Source organism: Alosa sapidissima, chromosome 22 (genome assembly GCF_018492685.1).
Source record: "Alosa sapidissima isolate fAloSap1 chromosome 22, fAloSap1.pri, whole genome shotgun sequence".
NCBI lineage: Eukaryota > Metazoa > Chordata > Actinopteri > Clupeiformes > Clupeidae > Alosa > Alosa sapidissima.
This window is the reverse complement of record NC_055978.1, coordinates 8860354-8884466: the sequence shown is the minus strand read 5'-3', so window position 1 is coordinate 8884466 and position 24113 is coordinate 8860354. Positions and strand designations below refer to the sequence as shown.

Sequence of the window (24113 nt, the reverse complement as noted above, 5' to 3'; positions counted from 1 at the left end):
GGGGGAGTCTCAGTCATTCCGTTTAGAGGAATCCGTACATGTGCCGTGTAAAACTGATTTGTTTATGTCTTTGCATGTTTGTTTGTTTTTAATATTCACCAGTTTGTTTCATAAGTTGCAACTCCGGTATGGAGGTACTGTATGCACATTGCAGTAGAATGGGAGCGTACCTATGTTCCCCGGGTCCTATGTTCCCCGCTTTGTATGGGACCGGGGAACATAGGACCCTAACCCTAACCTCGAGTGGAGAACATAGGGATGACCCCCAGTAGAATGTCTTAATTAGTTCGTTCAGAGGAATCTATGGCTTTTCAGTGTAAAGCAATTTATTTGTTTATTTGTTTGTTTGTTTTCTACCCAAAAGATGCAAATCAACAGCATGCTTTATCCCCAGTCATGTGCTATATCTGGCCGGACATGAGATCTTTATGACCCCCTGTGACTATGTTGATCAGCATTGGTGCTGAGTTAGGCTTATCCCCTTTGCTGGTGGTCAACTGCTAATTAGATTGCTTTCACTGAAGGTGTAGAAACCAGGGCAGATATTATGAGGCCTCTGGCGTGTAGGTGTAACAGGCAGGTTACACCAGACAGCTGATGCGCTCTGTTCGCCGAGTGTATGCCGCACGATAATCAATGGAAGTGGCTACACCAGACGTGAAAGCGGCGCGTAAATTGGAAAACAAGTCTACAATTATTTATAACGAAACGCTTCAGTTTCACACCTGGCGGAGTCTGCCTGTAAGATCTACAGGTTCATTAAGTATACACTGACCAGACATCAGGTTGCTATAAGCCAAAAGAAACATTGAGGTCACTCCCAGAAGGCAAACAACTAACTTCTTTAATCTATGTTTCTACTCTTAATTCATTTGGGATCTTGCTTCAGCTCCTGTACATTCATTGTGTTGGGAATTAAAGTCCAGCTTCTGTTTCAGACTAACTGGCGCACTTGATATGTAATCGAATCCATATTTATGCGTCGTACCCGTCGTTATCACGCCGGCCACAGCAGTGTTCTTCCTCTAATGAGCAATTGATAGCCCTGGTTTACAGCCAATTGTCTGAACTGCCATCTTGTGTCTTCCATCTTTTTTGATAACATTTGTCTTCCTTCTTCATAATATTTAATCTATGTGCTTCATTCAGAATATGGGTGTGTGTTGTTTGTTTGTGTTGTTTGTTTGGGTTGTTTGTTTGTTTGTTTGTTCGGCTATAGGCATGTGGGCATGTGGCACAGATTTACAAATCCAATGCCACCATCTGTAACAAACAAAACAACAGCCGAGCTTGCTCATTTTGGTTCCAGTAGGCTGATCCTACATGTCCCTGTATAGAGAGAGAGACAGAAAGAGAGAGAGTGAGAGCAAGAGAGATAGAAAGAGATAGAGGGAGAGAATATGAGTGTGTGTGTGCGTGTGTGTGTGTGTGTATATGCGGGCACATAAATCACCTAGGATTTACCTGCCACAACTGGGTGTGCTATGTTTTTCCTGGAGATCAGAAAGTTACCACAGGAAGTCTTTCCTTCTTTGACTGTGTAATTATTGGAGTGACAGACAGGCCTGGCAGTTAAAGGAGGAGAAATCAGCATCTCTCTCTCTCTCCTGGTGACATGGAATCATCTGCTTTCTAAGCAAATCATAAAGTTTGTTTGTCAGTGCAGAGTAAAAACTCTTTTTTTGCTTTAATGAGCCTTATTTGTTATTCGTATCACAATAAGGTTGGGATCATGTTTTGTGTTTGTTTGTGTGTGTGTGTTTGAACTGACTGTTTGTGTGTCTGTGTGTGTTAGGGATGCACGATTTGGGGAATATTGAATTGCGATTTTACTGATAGATTTTATGGTTCCGTTTTGCAATATGATGTTTGAATGTCAATGTCAAGATTCACGGTAACACTTTACGGTAAGGGTACATGAATTAATTCATGATTTATGCATCAATTCATTTCTTTATAGCTCATGAATCATCAGGAATTTACATAAGTTCATGACCTCATGCATGAACAACACATCAACCAAGACATTAGGTACAATAGGTACATTGTTATGATTTATGATTTCTTAAGCATGATCATCATAATTACATGAATTTAATGTCTGTAGCCCCTCAACTAAAGTTTTGAATAATGCCATGTGTTTCGAGAACTGCAAAGTTGTGTTCAAATCAGAATTTGAGCAGTGATGGCCACATTTTTGGCAGAAAAATAAATAATCATGATCATGCTTAATAAATCATAATTCATAATGATATGCCCACCATACCTAATGCTTTAGGTGATGGGCTGTTCATGTATGAGGTCATGCATGAACTGATGAATTCCTGATGATTCATGAGATATTAAGGAATGAAGTAATACATAAATTATGAATTAATTCATGCATGAAAAATCATGTACCCTTACCGTAAAGTGTTACCAGATTCACTTTAGTATTCCAAATGTCTCTTCAAATGTCTCTTTAAGTTGTGCCACTTCTGATTGGTGAGCATGCCTAGTGGATGTGAAACACCGCACTTCTGATTGGTGAGCATGCCTAGTGGATGAGAAACACAGCACTTCTGATTGGTCAGCGTGCCTAGTGAATGAGAAGCACAGCACTTCTGATTGGTGAGCACACCAGGAAGATGACATAAAAATCATAGTTGTGACAAGATTAGCCATGTACGATTATCTGTAGACTAGATACGATTAGATGATTGCATTGGTTCAAATTACGATTGTGACTGGGATAATTGTGCAGCCTTAGTGTGTTTGTGCCTTTGAGAGTGAGAGATGTTAACAGAAGTTTTCCTCTCTTACCTTGTTTTTCCAGGGATGCAACTGTTGGTTGAGTGCGTGCTTGAGCTGACCTGCCAACGAGACTGGCTCTTTGGCATTCCATTCATATGATGTTTTGAGATGGCTAGTCTTAACTCCAGGCTGTTCTCAACTGCAGAGAAGCTCACTGGCAATTTTAGGGTAGCCTAAAACATCACCATCATCATTTTCTTCATCATCATTGACAGATCATAATGTGGTCATAGTCTTTTTCATTGTCTCTGATCATAATCACGATTGTTTTTTTTATCATTGTTGAGATTATCTACAAATTCATCTTCCTCCTCTTCCTCCTTCTCCTGAATCATTGATTTTTGTGATGTTGTTGGCTGCTAGGAAAAGTGCTCACTTAGTTCTTGGTAGGATACTTGTCTTTGTCATCGTCATAATCATCATCATCATCATAAATAATCCATCTTCATCACTGTTGTGGCCACCCACTCTCTGGCCTTATTCACTCTGAGAAAATGGGAGTTGGAAGAACATCATTATCAAATCCTGTCAAGTATGTCGGAGTTTGTCCAACTTAGCAACAGTAACTAAGAGAGGAAGGACTTAGCGAAGGGTAAATTATCACCAATAATCACTTAAGCACATTCCCTTTTTATCATCGTCATCATCATCATCAATCATCATCTCCACTGCTTTTTTATCATAAACTTCTTCCTCTCCTTGTTTATGAAATGTGTTGTTATTTTATAGAGTACACTGTAGCAGTCTTTATGTGTTATTCCACTCTTGTGTTAGGAAGGTGAGGTTAAAAAGAGAGCTTCATGATCTGTATTTATAACCAGGGAGTAGATGCCCCCCACCCCTCCTCCCCTCCTCCTCCTCCTCCTCCTCCCCTCACCTGTCTTTATTCCCCTGCTCCATCCAGAGCAGAGGGAGCATATCCTGTTATTCATGATTGGAAATGTCAGCCTCCGGATTCTCGGGGCAGGAGGGTTGCGCCCCGTCCCGTTGTGACGCCTCCGCTCTCAGGTCTTTGGGAGCCCCCCGAAATGTCAGGTGCCCCTACCCCCTTCCACCACCACCACCACCATGCTCCCCCCACCCTCTGGCACCCCCCTCCCACTCCTCAGTGGTGTGTGTTCCCCCTCTCTGCTTCAGCTGATATCGACCTAATTGCCTTCCCCTACTGAGATCAAGTGCTAATTGGAATATCTTATCCTAATTAACCTTCACGGATCCAAGTTATTTTTACCTGTCTTTCTTTCTTTCTTTCTTTCTTTCTTTCTTTCTTTCTTTCATTCTCTTTGTCATTCTATCTTTCGTTCTGACTTTCATCCTTTCATTGTTCCCTTCTCTCTCCATCTCTTACACACTCTCTCACTCACACACACACACACACACACACACACACATACACACACACACACACACACACAGGAACAGCACATTTACTGCTCTCCTCTCTGTACAGTATATAATGTGTGTTTGTGTGACTACAGGTGTTCTTACACATCTGTCCATTTCCTTTTACAGTTGATGTCCATTCCTCTTCCCTTTGCGCTCTCTACACTGTGTGGATGTCTTCTCCCCTCATTATCTCTCTCTCTCTCCCCCTCCACTCTCTCCCTCTCTCTTTCTCCCCTCTCCCTTTCATTATTGTTCATCATGTCTCCCTCTCCCATTTGCTCTCCAGGGGTGTGCACTCTCATCTCTCTGCCTTTCTTTCTCTCTCTCCTTCCCTCTTCCTCTCTTTCATTCTATCTCTCTTTCTCTCACACACACACACACACTTGTCCGTGCGATGAAAATGATAGTGCATATCAGCCACTGACAGGAGCCAGCTGGATAAGGTTACCCTTGTCTGTCAGTGTGCGCTCCAGCCAGTCAGCCTCAACAGTGTTCCCTTACACATGGGCACACACACACACACACACACACACACACACACACACACACACATGCCACAACCACACAGTCATGCTCATGCCACTTAATTTATGATGACCACAGCAACAACTCTGACACAGACAGAGAGACAGACAGACGCACACACCACACACACACACACACAGCACACACCACACACACACACACACACACACACACACACGCACGCACACACGCCACACACGCACGCACACCACACACACACACACACACACACCACACACACACACCACACACACACACACCACACACCACACATACACACCCCACACACACACACACACGCTACGACCACACAGTGATGCTCATGCCACTTAATGTATGATGATCACTAAACAGCTCAGCTACTGTACACACACAACCACAGTCATGGTCATGGTACTTCATGTAAGATGACCACTAAACAGCTTTTCCATATACACACACACGCACACATACATACATGCTCATCTTCACACACACACACACACACACACACACACACTCACACACACACACTCACACACACACACACACACCCACCCATCCTCACACACAGATGGGTGAGTGGGCAGACGGGTCAATAGTGCCTCACAGAGTGTGTGTGTGTGTGTGTGTGTGTCGGTCGGTCAGTCTACTTTTGCAAATGTTGCTCTCAAATGCACACAGAAAGTAGACCAAAGCCCAGCGTGGTTGTCCTGTCATGGTGGACGAAATGGGCAAACTTGGCTGCACACAATACAACACATCTTTAATAACTCGCTAGAAATCACTGCGCCAATGGTATGACACTTGCCTGATGTTTGCATCATTTTTTGTCAGGAAAAAGTCATGGAATTTTACATTTGACTTAGAGTGGAAACCCTTTAAAATACAATGAATTGCCTCTAGCTAAAGAGACCTTTTCTGTATTTTGAAATCCACTGTGCGAAAAGGCATAGCAGAGATCCTATCGTGGCCCTTTCAAAGGAACTAGTGGCATTTGGTGTGCTTTGATGCAGTGTGCGTGCGTGGGAACTGGGAACTCTCCCATGGATGACTGAGTCTGTTTGATTCGTGCTAACCCACCTGCGGGGCTCTCTGGACTACCTGAAGGCGTATTGAGTTCTTTTGCCTTAGCTTGGTTTATTTACAGTAGCAGGGCCCATGGCAGTGCAGACGCCCTTTACATCTTATCCTAACGGCATGCGAGTGTCCGACTATGACATTGAGTGCTCTCTGTCCACATTGAATCTGTTAATCTGTTGAGGAGTGAATTATTTTCATATTTCCTTCTAGAATTCTATGCAAACAATCTACAGTTTCAGTGTTCTTTATGTCTATGGGGAAAATCTCTGAGGGTAATTGTCACATCATAATGTGGAACTCTCAGTTCGCGACCATTCTAATCAAATATTTGTAGGGCTACAAATATTTGATTAGAATGGTCGTGAACCGAGAGTTCCACATTATGGAAACTAATGCATGTAAGTGAGCATTGCAAGTGAGCAATACACTAAAAACTCATCACACACTCATCTCGTCTCTCTCTCGCACACACACACACACACTCCCAGTGTTAGGTTAGGCTACCTCACCTATCGTCTATGCCAGACATAATTATTAAAGGCTTTACCAATAATAATAACTGCATTACTGTGAAGTTTCAAAACTGCAGTTTTGGAGGAAATATTTGCAGTTCTTATGCAGGAAATATATTAATTTACTTTGAAATGACTAGGGCTAGTTTAGCATAATTGTTGTGCATATTAATAAATTGCACTTAATAGCGCAAAATTATTTTTTATCCAATTACTCGATTAATCGATGAAATAATTGCTAGAATACTTGATTCCAAAAAGAATCGATAGCTGCAGCCCTACATATTTGTGACCGTACTCCTCAACATGATGTTCAGGTGTGTCATACAGTATGTATCGTTCAAAATTGGAATGTGCTTTCCGACAAAAGCTCAAAATGTTTTGCGCCACATTGTGCTGCCCAGCGATACCCTAACTACGTTTGTCAGAGTGCTGATAGGAACAAAAATAACACACACACACTCACTCACTCACTCACTCACTCACTCACTCACTCACTCACACTCTCTCTCTCTCTCTCTCTCTCTCTCACATACGTTTTTGTCACACATTCTTTCAAGTGCTGATTTGTTAAGAGAGGCAGCATGTTTGCCTGAGGAAGTGCACCTATTCTAAGGTGATAATTAATGAATCACAGTCTGGCTAAACAAATTAGGTCTGTGACAGCAGCACCACACGTTTGTATGCACCGGGGCCTTATGCACGATGAGCCTCTCAACTCAGCTATTTAAGGGTTTTATGAATATGTATTCCGACTCTATGCATGATTTTGGAGGAAATATTTGCAGTTCTTATGCAGGAAATATATTAATTTACTTTGAAGTGACTAGGGCTAGTTTAGCATGATTGTTGTGCATATTAATAAATTGCACTTAATAACGCAAAATTATTTTGGCCTCTTACCACCGACAAAGTCCTGGCAAAGCCCTGTAAAATTATCTCTAGAAAAAAGTGGGAAACCTGGTGTGTGTTTGTGTGCCTCAGGGTAACTGGGAATTGTTAGATGCAAGCAAGAGTGGAACGTAATCCGTCTCCGACATGACGCAACAATGTGTTTATCTGTGTGTTTTTCTATGTGCACGTCTCACATACTCCATAGAAATAGAAGTGACACATAAAAATAGGCATTCCTCTACATTTCCCCTCTGTAATACACACGTTAAACACTGCTGCTGTAAACTGATACACTGAATAACGGCTTTCCATCGCTGACAATAGATGGACAATTGAGGGGCGACTGAAAGCCGCTTCAGAACTGGCTCTGGTGTAAACTGCCAGTGACTGGTTTTTCACACTACTGTACTATGAGGAGCCTTTTTCCTATTGACCGTTTCAAGAGAGTTCCATTATCAGGATCATAGTTGTTCCCACAAGGCTTCCATTTTAACATTTATGTTATCTTAATGAAGTGGAAGTAGATTGGGAACGTCCAAGCATTGTTTTTGTTTTTCTTGTTGAAAGGGTCTATAACTTTATTATAGTAAACACCAACAGTGTGGTGTGTTCAGAACATCATACTAAGGTAAACATTCTCAAAATGTTTTTTTAATAACAGTTTTTTGTTTGCTTTGAGTATTTGTGCAAACACACACACACACATGGTCTGAGTGGATGGACACTGAAGCAATTTGGAATGTTTACAAACAAAACAGCAAAAAAAAAAAAAAAAATTCAAATTGAACGGTTCAAAGAACTCGCATTCACCTCAAACGATCGCCCCGCTTCGCTGAATTTGAACGTACCAAGGCAGTGGATGTCTGTGTTGCAATCAGTGTCACTCAGCAGGTGGCTGAGTTCTCACCGCTCTGTTTATTCCTTTGTGCATACGTCATGACGTTTGGGCTCACAGAATAAGAAAAGCTCTAATCACAAAAATCCACATATGTGTTGTGATCTATAGAAAACCCTTTACATGGTGTACTCAAAAATCCTTTGCTTTGATTTTTGCTCCGTTTCAACCCTCTCTGGTGAAATTTCACCAACTTAAGATGCTGATGCCATCCTGGCAACATTCTGGACACTGTCCCCTAGCAAAATCCTGGATACCATCCTCCCAAAATCTTGGATGTTGCTAGGATGGTATCAGAATCACAAGTTGGTAAAATTGCACCATGTGATGGGTTTTCCTAGATCGCATTACATATGTAAAACAATTTGAGTGACACAGAGCATCTCCACAATCCTCAGTAGTATGCAAGTGGCAATAAGGTGAGCCAGGGCATTGGGCTGTACGTAGTATTCATTATGCCATTTTGGTATTCTATGCATTAGCAATCTCTTAACCACAGATTGATCACGCAACTACTGAACATAACCAGTGTGATGGCAATGCCTTTGGGGTTTTTTTTGCAGACCTTTGAGTACACAGACAACTGCAGATCTGATCTGACCCCGAATTGCATAAACATATATATTTTATAGGTGACCTCTCCTGCATGTTGATGCCATGTATTTGCAAGCTCTTTGCAAGTATTGTGTGATGACCCGGTAGGTGTTCTCTCTCTCTCTTCTCTTCGGCTACCCAAATAACTAAGATAGTGTCAGACAGTCGAAGCACTTTGAGCTGCATCCTGTGTCGGAAAAGTGCTCTATAAATTATGCTATATTATTATTATTATTATTATTATTATTATTATTATTATTATTATTATTATAACTGCATTAATTTGTGCTTACACCCCAGATCCAGGGCAGATCTGCCCCATAGCGTCTCCTGTGTGTGTGTGTGTGTGTGTGTGTGTGTGTGTGTGTGTGTGTGTGTGTGAATGGCCTGACTCTGACTGTGTAGGAGGCTAGAGTTTTTATTCCCTTTGGTTTGCTTTCCATGCAGCTTGCCTCGTGTTGTTTCTCCTCAGCCTCCAGCCACTCTGATTGGCTCGTAGCACATGGAGGCTGGAGAGGGGCGTATTCTCAGAGAGAGAGAGAGAGAGAGAGAGAGAGAGGAGAGAGAGAGAGACCAGAGGCACGTTTTTGACAAGGCGAATGAATTACGGAGGTGTAGGAGGATGTAGGTAGGTATGTATGCGGAGGCTGAGAGAGAGAGAGAGAAAAAGAGTTGTGGATTTGCATTAGTGGTGGATCATGTTGGAGGCAACAGGCAGGAAACGAGGCTTGAGGCCTAAGGCAAAGGGAGCATCTAACAGATGGGTACCCTGTCCCCACAAGGACTGAGATTATTGTTGTCTATTTATTTATGCATTTATCTAGCTACTAGCCACGATTTGGTGCTCCAACTTCATGGAATTGAGCCTAGTGTTTTTGCTATCTGTGTCACAAGGAAGGAAGGAATATTCTGTGTTCCTGACGGCTGCAATGTTTATGTTTTTTCCAGCATCTTGGTAGGCAGATATTTTCGTAACTGGTTAGCTATTAATGCTATTATTTATTTCCAGTACAGAGTGGAGTGTGTGATGGTTAAATAGCAACAAACAATAAAAAAAAAACTAAGCATTTCTGAGGTTGGTATGAGTGTGGAGGGGTTTGTATTGATGCCACTTCTGTTGCCAAAAACCCCAAACTAAACAGAAATGTCATTGACAAATATAACAAATATGGCTGAAGGTGGGCGGTTTAGATTGTTAGACCATTGTTTGTTGTTCTAAACAGAAAGGGCTTGAGATGATTAGAACAATCATCCTATTTTATTGTGTAAAATACAAACGCATTTGTCTGTAAAATGTGTGCATTCCTAAGACACAAAGGGGGCCTTGGCGGCCGGAATGTTGAGAATCATCGGTGTAGAGAGCTTTTCGCTGACGGCTCCTCTGCTGTTTCCTCCACAGCACAAACTCCACGGCCACGCGTTCGTCCGCCTTCACGCGCCCTGGGCGGTGCTTACCAGGGAAGCGGAGTTTCTGAAGATTAAGATGCCCACGAAAAAGGTGAGCCGCCGCCGCCGCCGCCGCCGCTGCTCGGTCGCACCCACACTGACCCCAACCCCACGGTGTGGCGCGGCGCGGCCCAGTCGTGACTGCTGCCAGCAGGGGCTCTGCGCCCAAGAGCCATTACGTGTGCTGCTTTCACCTGACCTGCCCGACTTAATGCCTACCCACTCCAGTCTAAATATAGGGGAGAGAGAGGGAGAGAGAGACTGTGTGTGTGTGTGTGTGTGTATAAGAGAGAGGGAAAGGGAGAGAGATACTGTGTGTATGTGTGTAAGTCTGTGTGTGTGTGAGAGAGAGAAACAGACATTTCACACATTTGTGTGTGCTTATGTTATGATTTCTCTGTCTGTTTCACAATCATATATATATATATATATATATGTATGTTTGTGTGTTTGTTTATGTGTGTGTGTGTGTCTACTGTTTTCTAAACATGACCATGCACATGATAGTGTTAGTATGTGTGTGTGTTTGGATGTGTGTGTATGTGTGTTTATGTTAGTGCATATGTGGTTGTCAATGTGATTTCTTTGTGTATCAATGAATTTATTTGTGTATGAGTGTGTGTATGCATGTATCCCTGTGTTTGGACATTCTCGTGTGTGTGTGTTTGTGTGTGTGTGTGTGTGTGTACAGAGTAAGAGTAAGAGTAAGAGATACACTTTACAAAATAAAAGCCCTGTGGCCATGGGCCTCTTCTATTAGGAGGTGTATCACTTTTTATGGCTAAACAGCCCTTATGCGTTTGTGTGTGTGTGTGTGTGTGTGTGTGTGTGTGTGTGTGTGTGTGTTAACCCTAGAGTTATGATCTGAAGGAGGAGAAGGGCTTTGCGGGGACCCTGAGTGCGGTGTGGAGGAAGATGAACCAGCCCTTCCAGCCAAACGTCCCTCACCTGCAGGACCAGAGCCGCACCAAGTTCCTCTCTCATTGCTTCTCCCGAGAAAAGATGCACCTGTAAGAATCGTGTGTGTGTGTGTGTGTGTGTGTGTGTGTGTGTGTGTGTGTGTGTGTGACAGAGAAAATTATAGTGGGATGAGAGGGGCCAGAGGGAGTGAAAGTGTGTGTATGTGTATGTGTGTGTGTGAGTGAATGAAAGGGAATGAGAGGGTGTAGAGTGATTGGAATAGGGAAAGTATGTATTGGGGTGGGGCAGCATTTGTTTTCGACAAGAATTGAAGAATGTGATGTCTGCAAACTCTGTCATAAAGTGCTGTAGTCAATGGTGGTAAACTGTATGAAGTGACTGACTGCAGGAAGTTCTCCGTCGTACGACGGATTTCCGTTAATTTGATCTCTGGTGGCTCCCCGTCAGTGCCTGGCCCTTAGAATCAGAACTTTACCTCCCCTAACGGCACCCCTGGCACTCAAAACATGGCAAACCCTATATCACAATAAACAGCAGACCTTACCGAATACAAGTAAAGCATGCCTCTGTACAATATGCAGTTCCCAGTGGCGTAGCATAGATATGCTGAGCCCCGGTGCAAGCATTTCCATTTGGCCCCCCCTCGAACACCAACCACAACCCCCGCAACTCAAACACACGCACACAAAATTGCATGTGTCTGATGTAGATTCACCAAAGTGATCAGAAAGAGCCATGCACAGTGGCTACCTGACAAATCATCGCTACCACCTGTTAAACTGAATTCTCCCAACTTCTGAAACCGAAACGCAGATAACGTATAACCATAGAACAATTAAATAGCCATCAAGGAAAACACAGCAACTCATATGCGTGGCGCCTACACAATAACCACAAAATTGCTTAATTTAGCCTAACAGTGTGGCGCAGCGGTCAGATAGTCTTCCACAAAAAGGTCACAGAAAGTGCACCTCACATATGCCTACTCCATAAAAAAGCAGCCTGTAACTCACCCATTAGAAGAAGTTCACTCTACGGGCCTTCTGTTCAGCAAAGTCATTGATATATCGTTGAAACCCAACTACCTGGCTCTGCTGTTCTTTATGGAGAGTATAGCCAATCCACTCAATCGTTCTTGTCCCATGCTAGCCTACTCCTTAGGTAGGACTAAAGTCAGAATTGCTAGCATCAACGCCAGCAGCAACATTCGTGTTTTTAAAAAAACTATTCAGTTTCATTCATTTGGATTTAGTCTCCTCCTGTTCTCGTCTTTCTTTTCTCTTCTGTGTGCCACTTTTATGCTTACTAATTGCTGATTGCATTGCTGATTATTATGTGAGGACGTGAGAAGTCGCAAAACCCAAGTGCTCCGGTAAAATATATCATATGTAAATGTAAACCCGTTCGTTTGATATAGTTAAAAGTCTTAGTCGAGTGATATAAGTGCAAGATATAACAAGGATCCAAAATGAAGTTGAGTAAACCTGGTTCAAGAGGTAAAGAGAAGAAGAAAGATGGCGATTTGGAGTTAGCTCATGAGCTACCTGAAGCTCCAGAAACCCAATCTAGGGATGATGGCATTTTAGCAGCTATTCACGCTCTTCGAAAAGACTTCACTGCCCAGCTCAAAGAAGTTATCACCTCAAACCGCAAGATCAAATAATCATTGGACTCCTTTTCTAAGACTAAGTGGCGCAGAATCACGTATAAGTTCCGCTGAGGACCAATTGAACAACCTAGCTAACGTCTCTGCAACCACTCGGAAAAAGATGCTAGCACTCACCAAGTCAGTGGAGACAATTGAAAACCGCCAGCGCTGCCTGAACTTTAGACTGGTGGGCTTGCCAGAAAACTCAGAGAAAGGTGACTTGGTATCCTTCCTCAACATGTGGTTACCAGACCTCCTTAGTCAAGAAAATTTCCCGATTCCACCTTCCATTGACCAAGCCTTCAGACTCCCCAAAGCAGCCGCTTCTAAAGCCAACAATCTGAACCAAAAACCTTTTCCTCGGGCGATTCTCGTGAAATTCCGCTGGTTGACTGACAGAGACCGAGTGATGAAGGCGGCCCGCAAGAAGAAATCGTTACAGTTTGAGGAGAACCGTGTGATGTTTTTTCCTGATCTATCCGCGGAGATCCAGCAGCAGAGGAGAATGTTCGATGGCGTAAAAACCTGACTGCATACTCTGGATATTGAGTTTGGATTACAGTTCCCAGCAAAGATGAGAATTTACCACAAGGGTAAACTGCTTACGTTTCTTACTCCAGCAGATGTAGAGGCCTTCATACAAGAGCTCGAGACAGAACGGTCTCAGACTGAACGGGACAATGACGTGAGTGAGTCTGGCTAGATTTCGCAAGCATGCTTGGATCCAACATAAATGAACGAAGCTTTGACTAAGCTTTAGTGGATAAGAGTATCATGTATCACATATTCTGGGTTATAGCTGGCCTCTTTGTGTTTAATTTTACATAATGTTATGGGTCAGTAATTATACATACTTGGGTTTACTTTTGTTCTTTTATACTTTGATTGATTGATTTTGCCGGACATGGGTTCCACCCAAATTTGTTGAATGTTCTATATCTGCTTCTTAGTTAAGGATCAATGCAAGTTATCTGGAATTTCTGTGTTTTGCAAAGGTTTGAGTGGGGTCTGTGCAATTAGGGGGCACAGGGACTTAGGATAGCTCTGTCTCAGTTCTAGAGAGGGGGCGTTTGTTACTGTTTTTTCTTTTTTCTATTTTTTGTGTTTTGTTGGCACACTAGTCTCCTATGGTAGAAGAGGAGCTGATGGTATAACGTTAATATGACATAGGCTGGGTTATGAGTAATGTTCCTTTTCTCAATATTACTTCATGGAATGTCAGGGGTATGAGTAAATGAGTTAAAATTAAGCAAATAATGTCCAGACTTAAAAACCTCCAAGCAAAAGTCATATTTCTCCAAGAAACACATCTATTGTCAGATGAGATTGTCCATATAAGGAAGAGAGATGGCCTGGGCAAATTCTAGCTTCTTGCTTCTTCTCACAGGCAAGAGGAGTAGCAATCCTTATCCATAAATCAGTCCCCTTTAGGATTCACAAACTTCTCCAGGATCCTGCAGGTAGATGTGTGGTGGTTGGGGGAACTCTTTTGAATCAGGAAATTATTCTTGTAAACGTTTATGGGCCCAACAATGACGATGCCACATTCTTTAGTAACCTCTTTATGACCATTTCCTTTTTTCGAGGTGAAATAATTATGGGTGGAGATTTTGTGCTCTTAACCCCCTTCTAGACCGCTCATCGAGAAATGACACCTCCCATACAAATACCCGAAAGGTGATAGGCTGCTTCATGTCAGAGCTGTATCTTTGTGATATCTGGAGAATTAGAAATCCCACCACACTGGAATATTCATGCCACTCAAACACACACCAAACACAATCCCGCATAGACTATTTTTTAATCTCTGGGTCACTGGCATATTTTGGTCATATTTTCCAAAATATGACTAAAATCTTCGGAAATGTCATATGGAGTAACAGACGAGCAAGACTACGTCTCTCTCTACTATATCTCCCATATGACAGGGCAGGGTTGAAACTCCCCAACCTCAAATATTACTACTGGGCATGCCAGCTTTGGACAACCTCATTCTGGTTTAGGTCCAGTCCATCCCTCTCATGGGTGGCCATGGAAAGAGAGACTTCAGCCAACATACCTCTTACCTACCTAAAGGTTTCCCTTAAGCTATCACGGTTCACACCCATTTGGGGAAACAATAATTTTCATCCAGGGGCAAAAGACAAGGGATTTAAACTATGGGCAGAGAAAGGTATTGGCCAAATAGCAGATCTCTTTCAGGAAGATGCTCTCATGCCATTTGAAGATATTAGAAAAACAATTTGACATACCTGCTAAACATTTCTTTAAATACCTTCAAGTCAGAGACTTCATCTACAAGACCCAAAAAAAGCTCTCAATGCCAGACCTCAGCAGTAGAAAATATTATGGTAAGCCCACACCAGAGAAGACTTATTTCCATCTTTTATAAGATTTTGTCATCTGGGTCTCCAGAGACATCTGAGGACAAGAGACTTGCTTGGTGCGCAGACTTAAGGGAGGAGATAAGTGGGTCTGAATGGCAAAATATTCGTACCCAATCACAAACACAAACTTCTAATTCAGGTTTCAGATTATTACAGTATAAATGGTCAATGAGGCTGTATATCACTCCAGAGGTTTTGAATCATTTAAATATTCCTGATGTATGTATTAAATGTGAAACACATAAAGGGACGCTTTTCCATTGTTTATGGTCCTGTTCAAAAGTACAAGAATTTTGGAATGAGGTTGTTGACACTCTCAAGTTCGTCAGAGGTGATTCTTCCTATGTGCCCAAGAATGTGCGTTTTGGGACTCTTACCAAAGGACATTAATCTCAGCCGAGCTAACAGAAAGATGGTTACCCTAAGCCTACTACAAGCCAGGCAGACTATTGCAAAATGTTGGAAGTCTATACAGAGGCCGACTACCAAAAGCTGGCTAGAGGACATTGTACATTGTAAGTTATAGCCATGGAAAAAATAACATATTCACTGAAAGGAAAATATGCTCTGTTTGAAGAAATGTGGACTTCCTTTTTGGACTTTGTTAAGGGCCCTCAATTTCTTAGGGCTCTAAATTGACCATACAATCATTACCCCTGTACAATCGTTGGGATACCCACTGTCTAAATACTTAGTACCAATGCTTATGTAGCAATGAGCGTGCCATTTGGTTTTGAGTGTTTCATTAATTTTCATTCATTTAATGTCTCTCATTATTATTATTTACTTTTTCTTTTTTTTTTCTTTTTTTTCAATTTTAATTTTATGTATGTTTTTGTCTAGTAGCTTGTTTCTTATGTTTACTGTATTTGTAACTTCTTATTCCTTGAAAGGAGAAAAAAAAGAAAATCCAATAAACACATTTGAAAAAAAAAAAAAAAAAACTAAGCTACAACACATCCAGAAGTAGCCTCACAACGTAATGTAATCACGAATGACAGGAAGTAAGATCATTGGGATAAACACATTTTCCCCATTCCCAGCAGGCCTTGTTTCTTCTGTAAAAATGGACAATAAATAAAGAAATTTATTAAGTTGCAGGTATTTTTTTTAATTTCTAACTCATATTGTAGCCAGTGTCTGAACATCTGAACATCTGAACGTGCAAAAAATAAGGTCACCATGACTAATAGTTATAGGGAATCTTAGTGGTATAAAAAGCTGTCAACCCTTTTCATGGAATATACTGTAGTGTGAGAAAAAATATTGATATCCGAGAACTGCCGATGTAATTACAGCTCATTTACAATATTGCGCGATGAGCCCGAGTACTTACGGGAGGGGGCCCATATCGGGGGCGTGGAAGTGGGCCCCCCTTCCTGCCTGGGCCCCGGTGCACCATATTTTAATGTAAACTATTAATGTCAATACATACATTTTTGTAAATTCCTTAGCCACAGAGTATCATGGTTCTTATCAACAATTCTAGAGCGTAGCGCTCTAGAATCTTTGGTTCTTATATTGCCAGATTCCAGACAATCATACTTACACAGATATTAATATTTCTACTGGCATGCTTCCTTGCCTTCCTAGTGACATTACTGCAAAAATATGAAGAAAAAAATTAGACGCAATGTTTTTTTCTTGATATAAAGCCTGGCATAAAACATATGCAAATATTATCACATCATACTTTCTCAGATATGCTTAGTCCAGGCTGTCCTCAAAAATGTATAATGCTGAATGAGCTGTGTACGCGGCACAATTTTGGTTGGCCCCACCAAATCTCACTCCAATGTTTTTTGAAAGGTTGGCAGCCCTGGTACCATAAAGTAGCCGAAATATCGTTACCACAACACTTTTCACTTTAATCCCTGTGACTGACCATTTTTGTGTGTGTGTGTGTGGGCGTGTGTGTGCGTTGTATTTAATAGCTTGGTCCATTTCTGTCTGTAATATCTCTAAGCCATTGTTTATTCTCAGGTACAACATCAAATCCAAGGACACCTTCTTTGACAATGCCACAAGGAGTCGAATTGTGAGTCAAAGTCTCTTTCTCCATCTTTCTTCTGCTTGCTTGAGATAGAAAGTGTGTGTGTGTGTGTGTGTGTGTGTGTGTGTGTGTGTGTGTATGTGCGTGTGTCTGTGTGTGTATGTGTGTATTCGTGGTCAGAAGAACATACCACTCTGCACGGCTTTCGTGCCCCGATACAATATTATTGCAAATAAAGATTATGTTCATAAAGCATAAATATTAAAGCATACAAGGCTATGTTCCATATTGTGGACTTCAGACCCAATATTATCAGAGTAGATTAATGTACTAAAAGGAAATTTATATAATAATATTGAATTGATAAATATTGTAATACGTGACCGTGCAAGGCGAAACCAGTCACTTTGCGCACGGTGCTATTTTGAGGAAATCCACGATAAACAAACGTATGGGTTAAAATGTCGAATTTCACGGAAAAACATAAGTTTTGACTGTTAAACCCTGAAATTATTTAGGTGAAGATTCAGTCATTCCCTTTGTCCACGCCGCTATAAGGTTTTACGGTAGAGCTAAGATTTACTCAATGTGTCAGCTCTCTATCGTTCTTGGCAGATGTAGCTGAATATGAATGTGAAATACTTCCCTTTCAGGGCACAAACTATCCTGGCGTCATTTTAGGGACCAGGAGAAGTTTTCCATTGAAGTATTACAATCTGTGTACACAGAACTTCCTCTCCCCTTACTTCCCCGAAATACATTAACCCTTAAAGGTGTAGGTTTTTGAACGTTCTAAGTTCCGCAACAATTGAAGGTTCTAAAATTCTATGTTAAATTCAATGAACCCAGATATTCTTTAGAACGTTCATTTCTCAACATTCCGGTACTCCTTTAAGGGTTAATTATTCTATTAACGTTTTTCATGTGACGTATTCTAGGTTCTATAGCTTTGTTTACATCCAGCTGGTAGGCAAGGGACAAGTTGAACCCATTGAACATCGTTGTCTGCAGCTGCCTCTCAGTAGGCTACATCTATGTATTTCAGCAATGTCAACATTTCAGGCATCAATAAAGGTGATGATGAAACGTTATCCCACTGTTCAATATTTGATAGCCTGTCACAGGAACGTTGTTTCGCTAAAATCGCCCTGATTTGGTGCATTGATCTGTATCGATAACGTTATGGGAGAACCTGCATGTAGCCTAATGGTAGCCTAACTTTTTTTCTCTGTTCAAAACTCGGTTTACACGAAGACAATAGCCTTTCTTAGAAGCTGTGAAATTTGACCAGAAAGGAACATGACTTCCTTCTGAAAGCTGACACAAAATCAAACAATATTTGATCATTTAACTTCAACTGAACAGCGACAGGTCTTGGTAGGCAGTAGACTCAGCAGACGTTAAAACGGTAGCCTACTGTTATAGCCAGAGTCAGTCAGCATCATGTAACATTAATGGCGTTAGTCATGAATCCTGTAACATATTATATCATATAACAGCGATGGCTTATTCGAAGACGATCTGCATGGATATATAACCACCCAGAAAACTCAGAATGTGAGTGATAAAGTTCATTAATTGTATGAAACTTTTTATTAGTTATCCATTGCAGCATCGCCTATATTAGGCTGTTATGCTAGCTCAGCCTTTAAATATGTTATTTTGGTCATGTGGACTTGATTAAACGGGTAAAGATAATTCATAAACTGCTTATTTCTTACATGACTGAAGCAGTAGCCTAGGTTCAACAATGGTGTTTGAGGTTGCTGTGTTAAGTTGTTGTGTGTGATCGCTAAACAATTAGGATCAAATAAGTTTATTTTGACATACGGGAGTTAGCCTGACCTATAACGTTAGCCTATAGCACATAAGCCTATTCTGTTTTCATTTATTAGCATTTGTTGTGATCATATAATCAAATGACACTCATGATAACTTGAAATAGAATGACAGAAGATAGGTGATTGATGTCCACAAGCACGAATTTCACGAGACAAATTAGAACAAACTGTTCCGGTAAAAATAATCTTGCCATGTTTAAAATGCTGCACTTTTTCCCTTCATAGCCTATCTCTGGCAATTCATTTTTGGATGACTGTAGATAGTAGTATTTTAGCCTACGTCTTCGTAGACAGTAGGCTACACCATTAGGTTATCTTGAGAATAAAAGACTTCACAGCTGCTAACGATCATCCTCCACAACCACGAGGATAGGTAGGCTAAACGGTCGTTCGTCGCCTTTTTGCTTCTTATTGTAAAACCAACTGTTAGGGCCTACACAAGTGGTCGGCATCCCGGTCAATATTTGATATTAAAATTTCAATTTTGAAGCTATTTGTAACTATGTGTAGCCTATGCAACCCGACTGTTGTAGGCTTGCCTACCACTCTCTGCAGTGCCTTGCCTACCATTCTTGCCTACCACTCTAGCTGTAAACAAACGGTCACATGACATTATGACGTAGTTGCAAAACCTTAATAGTGAAACCTTCCGAGCACCGTCCCAGGTATTAACTAGGGGGCAGAAAAAGACACTCATTGCACGGTTGATGAAACTGCACATAGTCAGTCATCCGCTTCAAAGACATGCTACCATATGGCTATTAATAACTGTCCTCACACTATCGCACGTGACAATTTACTTAAAAAGGTGATTTTCTCCTCTTCTGGCGTTTCGTGACGGGAGAACCATGCCAACTTTGGATGCCATTATCTTAGCGATACTTTTTGCAATATCCTCAATATACATATTGTTGAAAAGCTTAGTTTATGACCGTTCATGTGAGCACACTAACTTAATTTTCTACATTTTACCAAAGCGACTGGTTTCGCCTTGCAGGTTCACATACTAGTGCCACAGTGACCATACTGTGCCAAAAATGCTCTCTGTCTCTCTCTCTACTCCCTCTCTCCTGGGATCCCCAGGTACATGAGATCCTTCGACGCACAGCCTGCACACGGACTAGTCAGAGCATGGGTGGGTATGGTGTGCGCACACACACACACACACACACACACACACACATACATATGCATACATATACATACACATATACACACACACACATACACACACAGACTAGCCAAGCCTGAGGGGGAATCCCAAAGAGTGTCAACCCAGGCAGAGAGTGGGGATGGACAGCTATAGGGGTGTGTGTGTGTGTGTGGGTTGTTGTGGTGTGTGTGAGGGGGTAGTGTGTGCTGGTGGACCCTGCTACCATATGCTCTTTTGGAAGCCACTGTGGAGCAGAAGGACAGAGCCGGCAGCTCTGAGAAGCAGGCGGAGATGTAGGCACACACACACACACACACACACACACACACACACACACACACACACACACACACACCAGAGGCGATTGCTCTAAGACTACAGGGGAAGCTCAGCCTCCTCTAAAATATCACGGAAAATCGCATCAAATAACACTATTACATTAGCTTCTAGCCTACTATTCCAACTAGAACATGCTGAAAACATGTTCATCTTCATTGCTAGTTTATTCAGCAATAAGGTTTTGTCGGTCATTTATCGTGATTTCGCACCCGTAATACATTGCTGTGACGACACGATCCATCAAAAAACCAGGTAAAAAACCCATAGACACTCGGCTTCACTAGACATTCAATGGAACTTACAGAGTGGGCTGATCTCAGTGCAGAAAAGCTACACGTTTATTGGACAAGTGCCACAAAATCGTCATTTCCAGGGAAGCCCAGCGTCTCTGGGAGTGAATGGGACAGTGGGATGGCCTGGACGCTGAGCTTCTGTATGATGATTGGAGGAACCGTGATAGAGGCTGGACTCTTTTTGATTGACAGCATATGTCGCGATCTGACAGGAAGTGGTTCAAGTTCAAGGGATGCGTAATTTGGGAGCAATACAGTCGGTTTCTATTTGTCTTTGTAAATAGCATAGGCTACTGTAAATAAAACCGTAATGTGGAGTTACAGAGTTTGTGACTTGGTTTTGTTTCAGTTGTGTATTTAGGCTAAGTTACGTAGCGCGCTATATAACGGTGTAGGCTACATGATGCCATGCTTACTCTATAGCCTACTGTTTTGCCTATTCTGGGTTTTGGGATAATTTTTGCCCTCAAAGAACAATATAGCGCCTTAATAATATTAATTTAATATTTGACCATTTTTATCAGAGCTTCCCCTGTTCCAAAGAGCAGCAATCGTCACTGACACACACTGTCTGAGAAGCAGGCAGAGATGTAGGCTAGCGGAGGGATGGATTGAGAACAGACAGGGTCACAAGCTCTTTTTCTCGCTCTTTTTCTTTCTCCCTCTCTTCCTCCCTCTCTCTCTCACTCTTACACACTCATACACACACACACACACACCCACACCCTCTTTGTCCCTCTCTCTTTGTTTTGTCTGTGTCTCTGTATGTTAGTCACTGAATCTGTCATCTCTGGCTTCATCCTTGTCGTTCCCACCCTCCTATCATCTCTCTCTAATTTGTCTGTCTGTCTGTCTTTTTTCATTGTGATCGCTTTCTCTGTAGTTTCAACTCTGAGAAATGGGCAAATGAAGGGTTGTATAATAGAGGAAAAATCTTCTTTCTCAAATTTTAGTTCAATGTGCTTTACAGATATCTCATTGGATATGGGTCAAGATAACAACATATTCCACACAGACCCAATGTACACTCTACATTAGGGGTGTTAAACATAAGGCCTTTGTCCCCAGGGCTGTCCAGCTCCTAAACTCCAAGCCCCCCCCCCCAATCTTTGGACTATACTACAACACTCAGTAGATTGATGACTGTTGCACTCATCCCATCCCCTCCCCCCCCCCTTTTTTATATATTATTTTTAACTTATTTTATTGATGTTGTACTGTATGTGGTGGAATATGCTGCTCTTTGTGCCATTTAATTGCCCCCTGGGGATGAATAAAGTAATTTGAATTGAATTGAATTGAATTGAATTGGCCTGGGTGCCAGATCAGGCCCGCCAGCAGGGTTCATGCTAACCTTAGGAAGGAAAAATATTACAAAAAAAAATAGATCCAGTGGTCCTCAACAATGTCTCTAAGCAATGAGCAATGAACATTAATAAGCAATGTCCCTATAATATGATAAATTGATGAAACCTAGTGCTACAAACTATCCTCAGGAAGGAAAAGTCCGAAAAAAACTGACATGGAAGTGGGGGGGTATTTCAAGAGGACAACAGCAGTCTATGACAGGAGTGCATGATTTGTACTTGTTTGCTCATAAGGGGGTATAGTAAAGTAGATCATCAAACAATACTCTGATACCCATGCAGAAAAATGATAATGACCATGACAATGACAGCCCCCCATGAGGTCTTATTCCAACAAATATGGCCCACTGCCTGTGTGAGTTTGACCCCCCTGCACTACATCAACAGATACAAAAACATAGGAGATACAAGAAATCTAAAAATTTTTGTCTATATTATATACACACAAGTTACAATGTTTCTTTTATTTTATGGCAGGTCATAATATATAATATGCAGCTTGACTTGTGGCCACTGGTGCTGTTGTGACTGCTTTTGTTGCTATTTATTCAGGGACATTCCTACATCTTTTTCTTCATGATGTAAGGTTGTTTGTACCAGTGTCAATAATAATATCTGTGACATCTTTCAGTCTTTGATCCTTGAGTAGCTCAAGAGCATTCATTGTGGTTAGGCACCAAAGTTTTATCAATCTTTTCTTTGGGAAGAGACTGTTCATATTTCAGAATTTTCCATTAGAGTCACTTAGAAGGATACTTTCTGGATTATTTTGTTCATGTTGTAGTTGTTGTGGAGTCTACTTCTCTATCTCTCTTCTGCCTAGTAGTTTTTGGAACCTGCTCACAGATGAGTTGATTCATTGTAGACATCTCCTTCTACCTGGATGATGTTTTAGTGTCCTCCTTTTGTGGAGGATGAGAGAGCTGATGTTGGGAAGGGGGAGGGCTGGTACCAGAACAAGGTTTTGTTGGATTATTGTGGTACTAGAACAAGGTTTTGTTACTTTGCTCCATTACTTTGGGAGCAGCAGCAACAGTGTGCGGGTACTTTTTCTTTATTTCACGGATCTACTTTACCCTGCATCTGTACTAAGTTGAATGTGCGTGCACCGTCTGCTATTTTGTTGGACTGTTCCTCAGCTCTTCCCTCAGCACTAGAAGGTCCCTCTGGAGCTCTTCAGAATTTTAAGGCCCTTATAGAGCTCTTCAGAATTTTAAGGTCCCTCTGGAGCTCTTCAGAATTTGAAGGTCCCTCTTGAGCTCTTCAGAATTTTAAGGCCCTTATAGAGCTCTTCAGAATTTTAAGGCCCCTCTGGAGCTCTTCAGAATTTTAAGGCCCCTCTGGAGCTCTTCAGAATGTCAGTCTACTGGTCTTTCTCGTCCCTCTGGACTTTCCCAACATGTCTCATGTGCTTGTCTTTGAGGCATTGTATGTCTATCTGCAAAGACAGATTAGTCTCTTTCATGTCCCCCTGGAGTTTCCAAACATGTCTGAATGCATTTCTTATCTTCAGTCTTTATGATTTAAGCATGATCTGATGCTGATTTATTGGGCTCTGTGGTAAATAGAGTGATGTGATCTATACACAATATTATTTAGTTTTATTTGCCGCGTACCGCGTAACATCGCTTAGAGCACCTTTAATTCCTTGCCATTAAAGGGACACCAGGCAAAGTGTTCGTGTTAATTACTCATCTTCGAAAGTCGGTATATGGTTAAATGACTCATTACAGGGCGAATGAAGACTCTCTCGCCCGCCCCTACTGCCTGTAGGAAGAATATCCCGCTTGCAAGATCAGTGTATCATACCCGTCGACCGATCAGTTTACATCCTGCATACAGCACAGAGGCAGGCTAACGAAACACTAGCGATTGTTGCAAACGTGTTTATAATGGCAGAGCCAGCGAAGAAGCAGCGAAAACCCTTGATGGAAGATGCAAAGAAAAGGAAAAGAGCTTCAGAACGAGCGAGGGGGAGTTTCGTAGAGAAAAAGCATCCCCCTCTCTAGAGTGGACATTCCATTCCGTAGCGATGGGTGAGGAGACATCCTGGTCATCCTGGTC

The 24113-nt window shown here is 41.8% G+C and overlaps 1 protein-coding gene across 3 annotated transcripts in view; it reads left to right on the top strand.

Moving 5' to 3' along the window:
* The window catches only part of ano2b (anoctamin 2b), a 117587-nt gene that overhangs the window by 6000 nt on the left and 87474 nt on the right, over positions 1–24113 (top strand). For all 3 annotated transcript variants that reach the window (XM_042079162.1, XM_042079164.1, XM_042079165.1), the window contains 4 exons: positions 10061–10159; positions 10963–11117; positions 17047–17101; positions 19981–20032. In XM_042079162.1, coding sequence (XP_041935096.1) covers positions 10061–10159; positions 10963–11117; positions 17047–17101; positions 19981–20032 — 361 coding nt within the window. The remainder of the gene's footprint in view (positions 1–10060; positions 10160–10962; positions 11118–17046; positions 17102–19980; positions 20033–24113) is intronic.